The 15,848-nt window shown below is 40.3% G+C and overlaps 1 protein-coding gene across 3 annotated transcripts in view; it reads left to right on the forward strand.

Annotated features, from left to right (window-relative positions):
- Window positions 1-15,848, forward strand: part of SUGCT (succinyl-CoA:glutarate-CoA transferase) — a 758,031-nt gene that overhangs the window by 445,512 nt on the left and 296,671 nt on the right. The window contains exon 13 of one of the 3 annotated variants that reach the window (XM_058725467.1): window positions 4,007-4,426. The exons of the other annotated variants lie outside the window; for them this stretch is intronic. Coding sequence (XP_058581450.1) covers window positions 4,007-4,045 — 39 coding nt within the window. The 3' untranslated portion in view covers window positions 4,046-4,426. Of the gene's footprint in view, window positions 1-4,006; window positions 4,427-15,848 lie in introns of those variants that run through there. 3 annotated transcript variants of the gene reach the window in all.

The raw sequence follows: 15,848 nt of genomic DNA on the forward strand, positions 1-15,848 counted from the left end.
GGGAGGAGGAAAATGGTAGAAGGAAAAAAATGGGCCTGTAGATTGAGGTCTGATTCTGACGACTGTTCAATGTCATTCTAAGCAGCTCAGAATTCATTCTACAGGGGGAGAGGTTTTAAAACAGAGAATGGCGGGGCGCCTGGGTGGCGCAGTCGGTTAAGCGTCCGACTTCAGCCAGGTCACGATCTCGCGGTCCGTGAGTTCGAGCCCCGCGTCAGGCTCTGGGCTGATGGCTCGGAGCCTGGAGCCTGTTTCCGATTCTGTGTCTCCCTCTCTCTCTGCCCCTCCCCTGTTCATGCTCTGTCTCTCTCTGTCCAAAAATAAAAAAATAAAAAAATAAAAACGTTGAAAAAAAAAAAAAGAAAAAAAGAAAAAAAAAAATAAAAATAAAACAGAGAATGGCATGATTGGGTTTATCTCTCAGGTTGATATTCTGACTTTGTCAGAGAAGATAACTTGCAAGGGCTAGACACTGGAGGTGAGAGAACAGTTGAGAATACAAGCAATGGTTCAGGGTGACTATCCACAAGGAACTGTTATTTATAACAGCGGCTCTAACACCTGAGGAAGAGATACTTTAATGGAATTTAAACTGTCCTGGATTTTATCTGTGTGGGTTTTTTTTTTTTTTTAATGTTTATTTAGCAGGTGCTAATGGTCTAACAGTCCAGATTTCATCTTCTCTTCAACACCTAGTCTTTTATGAATTTGCATTTGCTTTCATGGACCGATTCTTCTCTATTCCACCTCTGGTCTTTATTGACAGGAAGACAGGAACAGAGGCAGATCCAATCAAAAACTATTTATTCCCATTTGGGTGGAGAACAGCTGTTGCTGCCCTCACATTTGGGACAAGAATATCCTTACGGCATCGTATCTTGAGACTTAAAACCAACAAAGATTTATCTGAGAACCATGTAATCATACACTGTGGAGAAAGCATGAACTAAAATGATGAAATAACTGTATGAACATTACCAACAAGTACAAATACACCAATATACTTCTTCTTGGCCCTTGGTTTCACTTCACTTGGGAAGTTCTCCCTCGCCGGAATAGCCATGGCTCCTTTCTCTTTCCATTACTCTCACGCTCCCTTTTCTGTCTTGCAAGGTGCTCTAGCTGTTTGGCAAGGTTCACATACATTTCACCTTTCTCCTCAGGACCCATTCACTATATTATTAGATTTCTCCTGGCTAGGAAGTGTTTCCCTTCTTCTTGCTTTCCCTTTTACTCATTTGGCCTGTTTGCTTTTTCTGTCTCTTTTGTGGTTTTTCTCCCCCCTTGGCAGCCTGCTTCCTGCCTTTCATCGGCTGCAGGTGTCCTGTGTCTTTGTGATGACTTCTTGTTCAGAGGCCCTCACCAAGCCCTTCTCAGGCCTTCCACATTCAAGTGGGCATGCTCTCTGGCCAACGGGTCTCCCCAGGACCTCCTCCTGATGATTCTCTCGGGCCACTTTTGTTTTTACAGATTACAACTTTCTTGCTCTCCTGTTCCCCACTCTACACCTCCCCTCTGCCCCTCATCTGTTTTGGTTAAATCCTCGGCGAGGGTTCTGGCCTTTGTGTTGAAAAGCTGCTTTCTGGTATAAAAGACAACTCAGTTTCTGCTGAATGTAAAGTTTTATTTATTTTCCCTCAGAATATACAATCTCTTTGGAGGGAGAGAATCGGCTTTCAGTCTGCATGCTACTAGGAATACCATCATCGCTACAAATATGGTCAACCTATACTCGCATATGACTTTAAAACACATTTAGTGTTATCATAAATGAAGCAGTTTGGTTCAATCATGAGGAAGTATCCGATGTCAGCCAGAAAGAGAAATCAATATGTATTGTGCTGGGTCATAATGAGTATTGACAAGGCAGACTGGAGTACATGTATTTGTTCACAGAACGCACCCCAACGGAACATGGTATGTGTTGAGTTCTGTAGACATGAGACAGTAGAAAGCATACTTTCTGTCCGTACAGAAGTCAGTCTCGTTGGAGGGACCAACGTGAATCTGGATGTTTACAGTGTGGTAGGATGAGTGCCGCGATACAGACATATAAAGGAATCTTGGACGCACAGAAGGAGAATGTAAATAATTTTGCCCCAGGGGTGCCGACCGACCTCAGCTCAGGTCACGATCTCATGGTCAGTGAGTTCGAGCCCCACGTCGGGCTCCGTGCTGACAGCATGGAGCCTGCTTTGGATTTTGCATCTTCCTCTCTCTCTGCCCCTCCCCTGCTCATGATCTATCTGTCTCTCAAAAATAAATAAACGTTAAAAAAAAGTTTTTTAAAAATACTTCTGACCCAGCCCAGGAAACCGCTCTGCAGTGATGGTGTTCAGTTAGTCAGCCTGAGAACGACAGATTCTGGAATACACGAGGTTTCACAGGCCAGCATTACACCTGGTGTGCAAGCTGTGAGAGGCCACTTTCAGCTCAAGTACAGAGTTTATCAGAATTGTTGAACTTCAGCTAGGCGATCTTGGAGCGCTTTCTCAAACTCTAAGGATCCGGATTGCCTAGAGAACAAAAGCATCTATGAGATGCTTGAGACCTGTTCTCTAGAGGCCATAGGTCGCTGTTTCCCATGTCACATTGACACTTTCCCTTGACAGTGTGCTAGCAAAGCAGTAACATCTGTTTCTGCGCGGCTATGCTGTGAATGCATCGAAGAGGACAGGCAGGCAGTGGTTTAGTGCAGCCTGCGACTTGTAAGGAATTTCATATGGAGAGAATTCTACTCTGTGGTTCCGAAATTAGGGTAAAGAGGAAGTTGCTTTTATTACTGTGGCAGAAGAGGGCCCTCTGCCCTCGATTTCTCTTTCTTTTTCTAATTTGTAACCATTTCCTGACTGACGTTGCCATTGCATGCTTTTTTTCTTAAGTTCCCCCTGATGCTTAAATAGGTTAAGGGCCCGGGCCGCACCGGGTGAGCCCAGACTCCCCGCACCTGGGCTCACACCCCTGCTCCATCACACAGGGTCCGGCGCTGACCTGCCAGGCCACATGGAACTGTTCAACCCCCGTGTCCTCCGTCAAGATTACCATGAGCTGGGGGTTTACCCTGCTTGCTCCTCATTTTCTTTGTCAGCAAGACTGAGATCAAAGTGCAAGACGGATACATAAACGATAACCTAGAACTTTGCCCAAACACAGAGGCTGCTACCCAGGCAGCATCTTCCATCACACTTTCCCCAAAGGCAAGGAAGGAGAGGGGCCAATTATGTTTAAGTATAGCCTTTCTCACACAGCCGCTTCCAACCACCCCCCGCCCCTCGCTTTTTTTCCTGAACCCATCATCGCTGTATTAATCAATTGGTTCAGGGATTTGAGGTTTCCTGACCTAATCACAGGATCTGGGACATACTGATTTCTGTTTATATGAAGCTGTGGCCGTGATTGCAAACTTCGTACCTGGCTGAGCTCACATCTGTCATTCTGTACTCAGGGTCTGGGATGGTTCTGGCTGTTCTCCTGAAGAGTGGGGAAGGGTGATCTCCGCTTGTGTTGTGAGCCGATGATAGTTTACTTTCGGAATGCATTTCGTTTAAAACAATATTGACAAATAACATTCGTAATGGCAACAATGATTTATGGAAGCAATCGGACAGGTAATAATTCCCTTTGGGCTTGTGTCCCAGATTTTTACAAAATACCTTGCAGCGTGTCTGAGTTGATTTATGTCATGCTACACTTCCTCTCTTTAAAACGAATATTGGTGTCTTGAAGAAAGAGAGAGATGGACCGAGGATATAGCCAAAAGGTAGGGAATGACTGGGAATTAACCAAGAGGATTAATTCTTTTAGAAAAATAACACTCAGATAACACCAGTTTTAGTTAGCAAAATTTATATGATTGTTCTCTAGATTGATGTTGTCTCTGAGCCCATCGTATAGACTAGACCTGGAAAGGTGAGGTTGAATAAGGCAGCTCTTGCGTAGTGCAGTTGTAAATGCTCCGTGGATTTTTTTTTTTTTTATCAATATGATTGATTATATTTTATAACAGATGGTAATTCCTCCCTGGATCTCCAGAAATCACAGCTAACCCATGTGATTGTTCTCATTCCTTTCTGAAATCAGGTATCTATATGTGCATGTGTATCTTATAGATACATGACTCCGTAGATCTTCCCATACCCACACGGGCTGATACAGCATTAATTGGTCATGGAAAAGCTGAAGCGTGGACACTTCCCCCACACTCCTATCACCCCTACCAAGCTGCCACATTTGTGTGCGTGTGTGTATGCACTCACATCCAAGCATGCTCGCGTTTGTATGTATCTTCAGTGCTGTCAGCCATGTTGTATTTCAAATGCTCTGCTTGGTTTCTCAGAAAATACTGGCACGTTTTGGAAATACTGAGGATGATCTCAGTCAGTAACCACCACAGCAGGTAGGGGAGCAGCACAACCCCGAACTGAGACAACTCGGGTTAGACCTTCCAGGTAGACTCTTGCTGAACTTGACATTTGACTTCTCCGGGTCTCATATTCCTCACCTGTAAAATGGTGACAATACTGAGTACCACAAAGCGTTCTTTAAAGGATTAAATTATAAGATATAATGTATGAAGAGACCTAGTGCTTTGAACTCTGGCCCTGGAGTGGGCATGTGTGGATTTGCATCCAGGCTTTGCTTCTTAAGAGCTGTGTAAACTCCAGGCGCCAATCTTGGCTCAGGTCATGATCTCATGGCTTGTCATCAAGGCCCGCGTAGGGCTCTGTGCTGACAGCTCAGAGCCTGGATGGAGCCTGCTTCGGATTCTGTGTCTCCCTCTCGCTCTGCCCCTCCCCCGCTCATGCTTTATCTCTCCTTCAGAAATAAATAAACTTAAAAAAAAAAAAAGCTGTGTACCCTCAAGCAATTCATTTAATTCTCTGTGTCTCAGAAAAAAAAAAAAATACAATGCATATAAAGAGCAAAGTTCCTGGTATGTTGTAAGCACTTGTTAAATATTTGCCATTATTATTAAATTATAAAAACTATGCAGATGTTACCTTTTGTTATGATGGGCCAATTAATAAGACAATGTCTAACTCTGAGGGTAAGTGTTTTTCTGACAACTGATCTGGAGAATGTAGTGGCCTGCTAATCAGCATTTTGTTGAAATAACCTGCCAGCTTTGTGAGGGAATGGATGTATTTATAGACTTAAGCTCAAAGTGTGATCCCATGCGTGTGTCTTAAAGACGCCTGGAGTCATTTAGCTTGTCCACGTTTCACAAGCTCTCCTATGGTAAATATGAGAGTTAAACAGCATTTGCATGGTTGCAGCTTCTCTGTCCCCTGCTTTGCCGTGGGGATAATTTTAATGACTGTTGTTCTGTGGCTAAGAATGAATGTTTGGTTTCAGAAAAAAAAATCCAACTTTTGTAGAAGAGCTGTGGCACATTAATTGATATCAGCAGTCTGCAGAAAAAATGTTCCCTTGTCTTTCCGTGGTTAAATATTTGTCAAGTTTATCTCTAGAATTTTTCATGTGTTTTTCTGCCTTGCCGTAGTTCTACTGAGCCTCCTAAGATATTCCCTTTTTTCCAGGATCTCTTCTAATTCTTTTTGTTTCCCTTGCCAGAGACACTTACCTAAAGCCCCAGCTCTTGTTTATTTCATGCCCTGGCCTGATGGTTCCTCACCCTGATCTAGAATGCCTCTTCCTAAAATCATATTTCCATGACTCCTTTCTTCATACCCTGTCCCACCAAACTGTTCTTCTTTCATAAAGCATACTTTTATATATTACATATTCGTGGTCACTTCTAAACCATTTGCTTATAGGGATTCTCTCATCTTTCATACGGCATTTGATACACAATTCCAAAATATGGCGGTGCTGCCTGTTGGCAAAAACTGTTAGCCTGTCATTGTGTGAGTATTTGTGAGCCCCTGGAGCTGCCCCAGTCCTTAAGGAAGAAGGAACAGCAAGAACTTCTAGACTTCCAGGAGACGAATGGGGAGGATGGCCCTTATGGTGGTCCAGGCCCTTCCCTCTGGCCATTGAAATTGTTCCTCTCTATCATTTTTGTTTTCATTGAATTGGCTTCATGGATCTCTTCATCGCCTGAGCATCAAGCTTGTAGTTCAGGCTGCTCTCTGGCATGGCTGTCCCTTCGTCTAGTCCAAGATCCACTTTCATCCCTGCTGTTGTTATTCACTTAAGAGAGGGAGTGGAAGAGTCACCTGCAGGGCTCATTAGAGTAGACCACTGGATCCATTCCAGAGTATCTGATTCATGTAAGTCTAGAGTGCGGGCTGAGATTTTGCATTTCTAACACTTTCTGGGGTGGGTGTGGGAAATCATACATATTTGGAACTCTTTATATTTGCTGAATACTATCTGATTATGAAAGTGCTCTATGCCTTCATACCTCTGTGCGGCTGCTCATGTAGTTTGGTTGATCTTGAAGGCTTTCCCTAAATCTTGCCATTTGGAACACCCAGGTTAAATGCCACCGCTTTAGTGGTCTTTTACGATTCCCTTAGCCAGGGCATGAAACTGTTGTTGTATGATCTCTTCTCCCCAATTTCGTAACAATTTATTTGTCCCTCATAGTATTTACCACCATCTACTCTATATAAAGTATGCATGTCCTGGCTTTGCTCCTTGAAGGCAAAGGTATTAGTCTCTTTTATCTCGCTTCTTCAAGTTCACTACAGTGCTTTACACACACACTGTTTCTGTTGATGCTCTACCCACATCTCCTTGGAGATTTACCACCTCTGTGTATCCATCTTTCACACTTCTGTATGGTTTGTTCCTACCAAGTTGAATTTCTGACTTTCTTTGGAGGACTAAACTTGAACCACCAGAGCCGCTTATCTCAACCATGTGAAGAGCTAGAATTGTCTGGAAGTTTACACCCCCGGCAGAATGACCTACAGCTAGTGCAGGAGTACAAAAGCCCTTGCCTTGAGGGGGACACACATGCTGCACAGCTCTCATGGGATGAGGCTGACACAGGGACCTCACCTGAAATCACATTCCTGTTTGCTATCTTCTCCTTTCCTATCCTGCTTTTCTTACTCCCTCAGTGGCTTTCTCCTGGGAGCACTTCCTTAATAAATCACTTCTGCATGAACTCTTGTCTCAGGGCCTGCTTCTGGTATTGTGGAAATGCTTATTGAATGAATGAATGCTTGAAAAGGAAAGTAACATCATAGTGGGGAGCTTGGACTCCAGAGCCAGACTGCCTGGGTTTAAATCCCAGTTCTGCCACTCTCAGCTCTGTGACCTTGGGCAAGTCACTAAACCTCTTTGTGTTTCAGTTTCTTTGTTCATAAAATTGAGTTAAAATCGTTCTTTACGGGGATGTTAAGAGGGGATAAATAAATCAATACTTGTAAAGCATTTGAGTGTAGTTCCCAGAATAGAGTAAATGCCAATTAAATATTTGTATAAACAAGTAAAAAAATAAATGCATTGAAAGAAATGAAAGGAAACATAAGTAATCCAAAGACATAGTATGTTCAACAATAGGAAGACAATATTAAGATGATAGTACTACTGAAAGTGACCTATGGATTCAGTGTAATCCCTATGGCACTTTTTTTTTCTTTGAAGAAGTAAAAGTCCTAAAGGAATTCTGAATAGCTGAAATAACCTTGAAAAAGAAGAATGAAGTAGGAGGACTCACACCTCACAGTCTCCAAACTTATTACAAAGCTATAGCAATCAAAATGGTGTGGTACCAGTATAAGGACAGACAGTTCATGGCTGTCCCTCATATATGAAATAAATCCTTATATAGGCGATCAATTGTTGATTTTCAACAAAGGTCCCAAGGCCATTCAATGGCTGGGAGAGGGCAATCTCTTCAACCAAAGTGTTGGATATCCACATGCAAAAGCTTTTGCCATATATGAACATTAACTCAAAATGGACTAAGAACCTAAAATGTGAGACCTAATATTACAATACTGTTTGAAAAAAAAATAGGGGAAAATATCCATGACTTTAGGTCTGGGAATGACTTTTTATTTTTTTTTTTTTTATTTTTTTTTTTATTTTTTAATATATGAAATTTACTGTCAAATTGGTTTCCATACAACACCCAGTGCTCATCCCAAAAGGTGCCCTCCTCAATACCCATCACCCACCCTGCCCTCCCTCCCACCCCCCAACAACCCTCAGTTTGTTCTCAGTTTTTAACAGTCTCTTATGCTTTGGCTCTCTCCCACTCTAACCTCTTTTTTTTTTTTTTTTCCCTTCCCCTCCCCCATGGGTTTCTGTTACGTTTCTCAGGATCCACATAAGAGTGAAACCATATGGTATCTGTCTTTCTCTGTATGGCTTATTTCACTTAGCATCACACTCTCCAGTTCCATCCACGTTGCTACAAAAGGCCATATTTCATTCTTTCTCATTGCCACGTAGTATTCCATTGTGTATATAAACCACAATTTCTTTATCCATTCATCAGTTGATGGACATTTAGGCTCTTTCCATAATTTGGCGATTGTTGAGAGTGCTGCTATAAACATTGGGGTACAAGTGCCCCTATGCATCAGTACTCCTGTATCCCTTGGATAAATTCCTAGCAGTGCTATTGCTGGGTCATAGGGTAGGTCTATTTTTAATTTTTTGAGGAACCTCCACACTGCTTTCCAGAGCGGCTGCACCAATTTGCATTCCCACCAACAGTGCAAGAGGGTTCCCGTCTCTCTACATCCTCTCCAGCATCTATAGTCTCCTGATTTGTTCATTTTGGCCACTCTGACTGGCGTGAGGTGGTATCTGAGTGTGGTTTTGATTTGTATTTCCCTGATGAGGAGCGACGTTGAACATCTTTTCATGTGCCTGTTGGCCATCCGGATGTCTTCTTTAGAGAAGTGTCTATTCATGTTTTCTGCCCATTTCTTCACTGGGTTATTTGTTTTTCGGGTGTGGAGTTTGATGAGCTCTTTATAGATTTTGGATACTAGCCCTTTGTCCGATGTGTCATTTGCAAATATCTTTTCCCATTCCGTTGGTTGCCTTTTAGTTTTGTTGGTTGTTTCCTTTGCTGTGCAGAAGCTTTTTATCTTCATAAGGTCCCAGTAATTCACTTTTGCTTTTAATTCCCTTGCCTTTGGGATGGGAATGACTTTTTAGATATGATTCCAAAAGTACAGGCAGCAAAAGAAAAAAATATATGAAATGGACTTTATCAAAATTAAAAACTTTAATATGCCAAAAACCACTATCAAAAGAGTGAAAAGGCAACCCATAGAAAGGGAGAGCATATTTAAAAATCATACATCTGATAAGGGATTGATATCCAGAATATATCAAGAACTCTTACAACTCAACAAAAAAATATCCAATTCAAAATATGGGCCAAGGACTCAAATAGACATTTCTTTGAAGAAGATATGCAAATAGTGAATAATCACATGAATAAGTATAAACACACAAACAGAAAATAACAAGTGTTGGTAAACATATGGAGAAATTGAAACCCTTATGCAATGTGGGAATGTAAAATTGTACAGCTGCTGTGGAAAACAGTTCAGCAGTTTTTCAAAAAGTTAAGCATTGGCAATCCCATTTACAATTGCACCAAAAGCAATAAAATATCTAGGAATAAACTTAACCGAAGAGGTGAACAATCTGTACTCTAAAAGCTATAAAACATTGATAAAAGAAATTCAAGACAATGCAAAAAAATGGAAAGAACTTTCATGCTCATAGATTGGAAGAACAAATATTATTAAAATGTCTATACCACCCAAAGCAATCTACAGATTTAATGCAATCCCTATCAAAATGCCAACAACATTTTTCACAGAACTAGAACAAACAATCCTAAAATTTGTATGGAACCATTAAAGACCCCCAAATAACCAAAGCAGTCTTCAAAAAGAAGAATAAAACTGGAGGTATCATAATTCCAGATTTCAAGTTACATTACAAAGTGGTAGTAATGAAAATAGTATGGTCTTGGCATAAAAATAGACACATAGGGGCGCCTGGGTGGCTCAGTCAGTTAAGCGTCTGACTTTGGCTCAGGTCATGCTGACAGCTCAGAGCCTCGAGCCTGCTTCAGATTCTGTGTCTCCCTCTCTCTCTGCCCCTCCCCTGCTCATGCTCTATCTCTCTTTCTCTCTCTTTCTTTCAAAAATAAACATTTACCAAAAAACTTTAAAAATAAACACATAGATTAAGAGAAGAATAGAAAACCCAGAAATAAACCCACAATTATATGATCAGTTAATCTTCAACAAAGGAGGAATGAATATACAATGGGAAAGAGACAATCTCTTCCTCAAATGGTGTTGGGAAAACTAGACAGCTGCATGTAAAAGGATGAAACCGGACTGGTTATGCAATACACAAAATAAACTTAAAATGATTAAAAGACCTAAATGTGAGATCAGAAACCATAAAAATCATAGAAGAGAGTACAGGCAGTAATTCCTCTGACATTGACCATGACATTTTTGTATATCTGTCTCTGGAGGCAAGGAAAGCAAAAGCAAAAATAAACTATCGGGACTTCATTAAAATAAAAAGTTTCTGCACAGTGAAGGAAACAATCAATAAAACTAAAAGGCAACCTATGGAATGGGAGAAGATTTTGCAAATGACATCTGATAAAGGGGTATTATCCAAAGTACATAAAGAACTTATTACAACTCAACACCCAAAAAACAGATGACCCATTTAAAAAATGGGCAGAAGACATGAACAGACATTTCTCCAAAGAAGACATCCAGATGGCCAACAGACACATGAAAAGATGCTTAACATCACTTCCATCATCATGGAAATACAAATCAAAACCACAATGAGATACCACCTCACACCTGTCAGAATGGCTAAAACCAACAACACAAAAAACAACAATTTTTGGTGAGGATGTAGAAAAAGGAACCCTGGTGCCCTGTTGGTGGGAATGCAAACTGGTATAACCACCATGGAAAACAGTATGGAGGTTTCTCAAAAAGTTAAAAACAGAACTACCCTACGATCCATCATATTACTCAATCCTACTACTGAGTATTTACCCCAAAAACGAGAAAATACTAATTCAAAGGGATACACAAACCCCTGTGTTTATAGCAGCATTATTTAAAAAAACCAAAATATCAAAGCAGCTCAAATGTTCATTGATTGGTGAATAGATAAAGGAAGAGGTGTCATGCATATATATATATATATATATATGCATATTCCATTATATATACAATATAATGTATATTATATATATATTATATATATAATGGAATATTATTCAGCCATAAAAAAGAATGAAATCTTGCCATTTGCAAAATTATGGATAGAGCTAGAGAGTATAATGCTAAGTGAAATAAATCAACCAGAGAAAGACAAATGCTGTATGGTCTCATTCATACATGGAATTTAAGAAACAAAACAAAGAAGCAAAGGAGAAAATAAAAGAGACAAACCAATAAAGAAACTTTTAACTATAGAGAACAAACTGATGGTTACCAGAGGGGAGGTGGTGGGGGGAGATGGCTGAAATAGGTGATGGGGAAAAAACAAAGAAAAAAAAATTTAAACATGGAATTACTATATGGTCCAATAATTCGGTCTAGTAATCCAGTAGGTATATACTCCAATGAGATGAAAGCAAACACTCTAAGAGATACTTGTGCACCAATGATCATAGCAACATTATTCACAATAGCCAATAGGTGGAAACAACTCAAGTGTCCGTTACAGATGAATGTATGAACAAAATGTTACATACAATGGAACTTACTGAGCCATAAAAAGGAATGAAATTCTGGTACATGCACAACATGGATGAACTTTGAAAACATTATGCTAAGTGAAGTAAGCAAGACATAAAAGGACAAATACCGTATGATTCCACTTACATGAGGTACCTAGAATAGACAAATTCATAGAGACAGAAAGTAGGCCAGAGGTTACTGGGGGAGGAATGAGAGTGGGGAGTTCTTGTTTAATGGGTACAAAGTTTCCCTTTAGGATGATAAAAACAGTCTGGAAATAGATAGTGGTGATGGTTGTATAACATTATGAATGTGCTTAATGCAATCGTATACTCAAAAATGGTTAAAATGGGTAATATTATGTTATGTGTATTTTACCAGAGTACAATGAAAATGCACTAATCCTAGTCTTTCATTTTGCTATTCCTATTCTGTCTCTGGGACTTTGTTATCTGTCTCAATGTTTCGTTTCTCTCTCATGGAAGAAAGACATGTGATTCATCTATGGGCATTTAAGCAAAGTGCTTGAGTAGCTGTGAATTTTTAAACATCCAAACAAAAGCAGAGAAATGAAAAAACTGTGGATAAACATGAATAAATTGAAAAATAGATTATTTGAAAATTCTTTAGTTTTAGTCAGAATTAGTTATAACCCCCTGAGTGCAATGAGTCAAGTTTAATTATTGATGCCATAAAGCAGTCTGAGCCTAGAGTTTTCTTCAGCTTTACCATTTATGGTTTTATAAAAGCTGTCCATATGGGTCCACTTGGTTTGGGCTCACAGGCAAATTGGTCTCCAGCCAGATGCTCCATCTTCTTACGTTATCACACCTCTCCATAGAGCTGAAATGTTCCCCTGAAGAGAAACTTTTAAAAATCCCACAGACTCTAATTTAAATTTGGCAATCACTGTGCTGTGATGTTTGAGTGTTTTAGACTTAGCGATAAATAATGTTTTAAAACTTCCAATGTCTTGTGTCTTAGTTGCTGTGCTCTTTGTGTCTGTAGGCAAAAACCTTAGACGTAAGAGTAAATTAAATCTAACAGAGCCTCTCATTGGCTAAGATTGTTCTTCCTACCCCACTGTCCAAGATTCTCCTCATTTTTATCATAAATAGGGAAGTGAAATGAAAGAAGTAAGGAGAGGAGAAGGTTCGTTTGTTTATGAGGTAGTGTTCCTCAAGGACTCAGTCAGCACGTTTGACTAACCCTCATGACATTTACTTTGATATATTTTTGTCTTTGCTTGTTATATTTACATCTTTATTTTAAGACTTTTTGGTCTTCCTCTGGCCAATCTGTTGGGTCAGAGGACTGACCTATTCAAATATATGTTAACTCACATCCAGTTTCATCAAAAGGGACACAATAGGAACTTTAGCCCAAATTGCATTTAACAATAAGTTTCCCAAATTCAGCCAGTCTCACACCTATTTCAAACAAAACTATTCTACTCTAAGCCTTTTTCAGAACAAGACAAGTCATTAAGGGACAAAATAGTGTATGTTGAACTATTCAATACAAAATTTCTGTATGCAATAGTATATTTCTTATGTTTGCAGTTTGGATTCAAATTGGCTCCTCTTTTGTTATTGGTCTAGAGGTCTTAGGTGAAAAGGGAGTTGGTTGTAAATTATCCTGTTGAAGACATCTTGATGCTTGTTACTGGTGGATCTGTTCTCAGGCAGTGTAAACACAACACATCTCTTCATCTATTGTGAATGGAGTTAACTGTGACAAGAGATGAGTAGCTTTGAGTATACAGTTAGGTTGACCAAGTGAGTACTTGGTCAATACCCACTAGTAGAAAACCTGAGCATTTGGAAAGCAACACACACACACATGTGCATATATATACATGTACCCATAATACATATGTACGTACATATTTATATATATTCTCTCTGTTTTTTGAGTGGAGGGACCTGACAAACAGTGACATAGCCAATGAACAGAGAGGCAGAAAAAGGAATGGGTACAGGGAAGAGGGCAGTATTCTTTAAGGTTTTACTTATCAAACTAATTTCTGGGGGTTACTTGCTCTCTCCACTCAAGGCAGAGAGTTAATTCTCACGGAGTTAACAGCATCACAGCTTACTCCCTTATGGCATGCACAGAACTCCCAAAAAGTCTCTTAGGGGTGATATATCTTAAGCCAAATGGAAATCCTATACCCAAGGTCTTGGATTCCTGAGTAGAGATTATACAGATAGAGACAAATTGGTTATTTCCACTCAACCCTCCAAACCCTACTGTTCGGCTTTGTATTGAAAATCAAAAGTAAACCTTTGTTTATTTCCCTTTACTGCAAGACTTCCATGGTGGAAGTTGGTTGATGAGCAGTAAATCCCTAGTGGGAAATTACTAGAACTAACAAGACTAGGAATATTTGTTTTCAAATGGATTTTTAAATTGACCTTGATAGTTTTCAGTGTTTCTTAATTAGTGTTTGCAAATCTGCTGATTTTATGAAAAATCTGTTTCTTGCTGTATTAGAGTATAGCATCACAACAAAATTAGCATTCCATATGTTGTTTTGTTAAACATACTTGGTGACTTTCTTTAAAATCCCTTGGGAAATGTTTTGAAATTTGTTGAAACAAATATGCAACACTTGAAATTAAATGGTGATTATCACCACATTGTTCTTTCTTTAAAGCATCGCCTGTGTTTGGATTCATTTAGGAGTGCTATCACTGAACACATACCCTTCAGAAATTACTCATGAATGGGTAAGGCTTAGATACAAGCCTTTTGACCTAGGTAAGTAAAAGCAGCTTGCTACAGAATTCTACCAGTGCCATGATGCCATGATGATTCTCTTCTACCTCACCAAGGGCTGTATTGGCAAAACTGTCTTATAAAAGACTTTATGTAGGTTTTCTGTCCTCTAAGTGGAATGAGAAAATTCAGCTCCCTTTTCCTAAAGTCTCCTTCAGAACTCTTTAAAAAAATTTTTTTTAGTGTTTTTTTAGTATTTTTGTGACAGAGAGAGACAGAGCATGAGCGGGGGAGGGGCAGAGAAACAGAGGGAGACACAGAATCCAAAGCAGACACCAGGCTCTGAGCTGTCAGCACAGAGCCAGATGCAGGGCTCAAACTCACTGACTGTGAGATCATGACCTAAGCTGAAATCAGACGCTTAACCGACTAAGCCACCCAGGCACCCCTCCTTCAGAACTGTTAAATAGAAACAGAAGAATAGATTTCATCTGAAATTGGAGAACTGGGATGCCTCCCATTGGGAACACTGATCATTAACATTTAATCATTTATTGTATCTGAGATGTGGAAAGAGGTGTTGTGTACAGGCCTTCATGTCAGGCTTAAAATTTAATCAGCACACATATTGAACATCTACTATGTGCCAGGCCTTGTGGTAGGGACTGAAGTTTCTGCTGGAAATACCACACAATGGGATCAATATCTCTACCTTGATGGTATCACAGCTTAGCAGGGAAATAATGGGCAGCACATTGGGGCTAGTGCTCAGAGATTTCACAGAAAACTAGATGCTAAAGCATAAAAGCAAATGCAAGTTTACCAGATAGAAGAGGCAGGGAAGGATCTTCCAGGAGGAGTGACTGAGTCATATTAGGCACTGAAGTGTAAAAGGTTGCAGGTTGTTGGTGATGGTGTGATCACAATTCATTCAGTTTGGTTGGAGCATAAGATTCAAGGTGGGCCTAGGGGTGAGTTGGGGGAAGCATTTGAAAGGTAGGTGTTTTTCTGCCATACTGAGGAGTTTGGACCTCATCTTGTAGGATATGGAGAGACTGAAAAATTTTAAGAAGGGACGGGTATGGGACAGAGGTGATGAGCCTGAAGACACTGCGAGTGAATCGTAACAGTATGGATCTTTGCCTTCGCTCCTAGAGCGTTCCCTGCCTCCCTTTAGGGCTTGTCTTCCCATGGGAGGCGGGTCCAGGGAAGTGAGGGTGGTTAACGCTTGTCCCCTATTAGCAGCTGAGTGCCACTTGCATGCACATGCCATGGCAGGGGCTCTCTCTAGCCTCCTGTCCTGTGGATACCCACGGAGAAGAGCTTGCTAGGGTGCAGACTCCCCCTTTGCCCGTGGCTTCTGGTTATCCTGTCATGCTAGCCCATGGTCAGATTTGAAGAATTTGTTAAAAGTTTAACTTTTTCTCTTAGCCTTTATGACAGACATCT

This window comes from Neofelis nebulosa, chromosome 4 (genome assembly GCF_028018385.1).
Source record: "Neofelis nebulosa isolate mNeoNeb1 chromosome 4, mNeoNeb1.pri, whole genome shotgun sequence".
In the NCBI taxonomy this organism is placed as follows: Eukaryota; Metazoa; Chordata; class Mammalia; order Carnivora; family Felidae; genus Neofelis; species Neofelis nebulosa.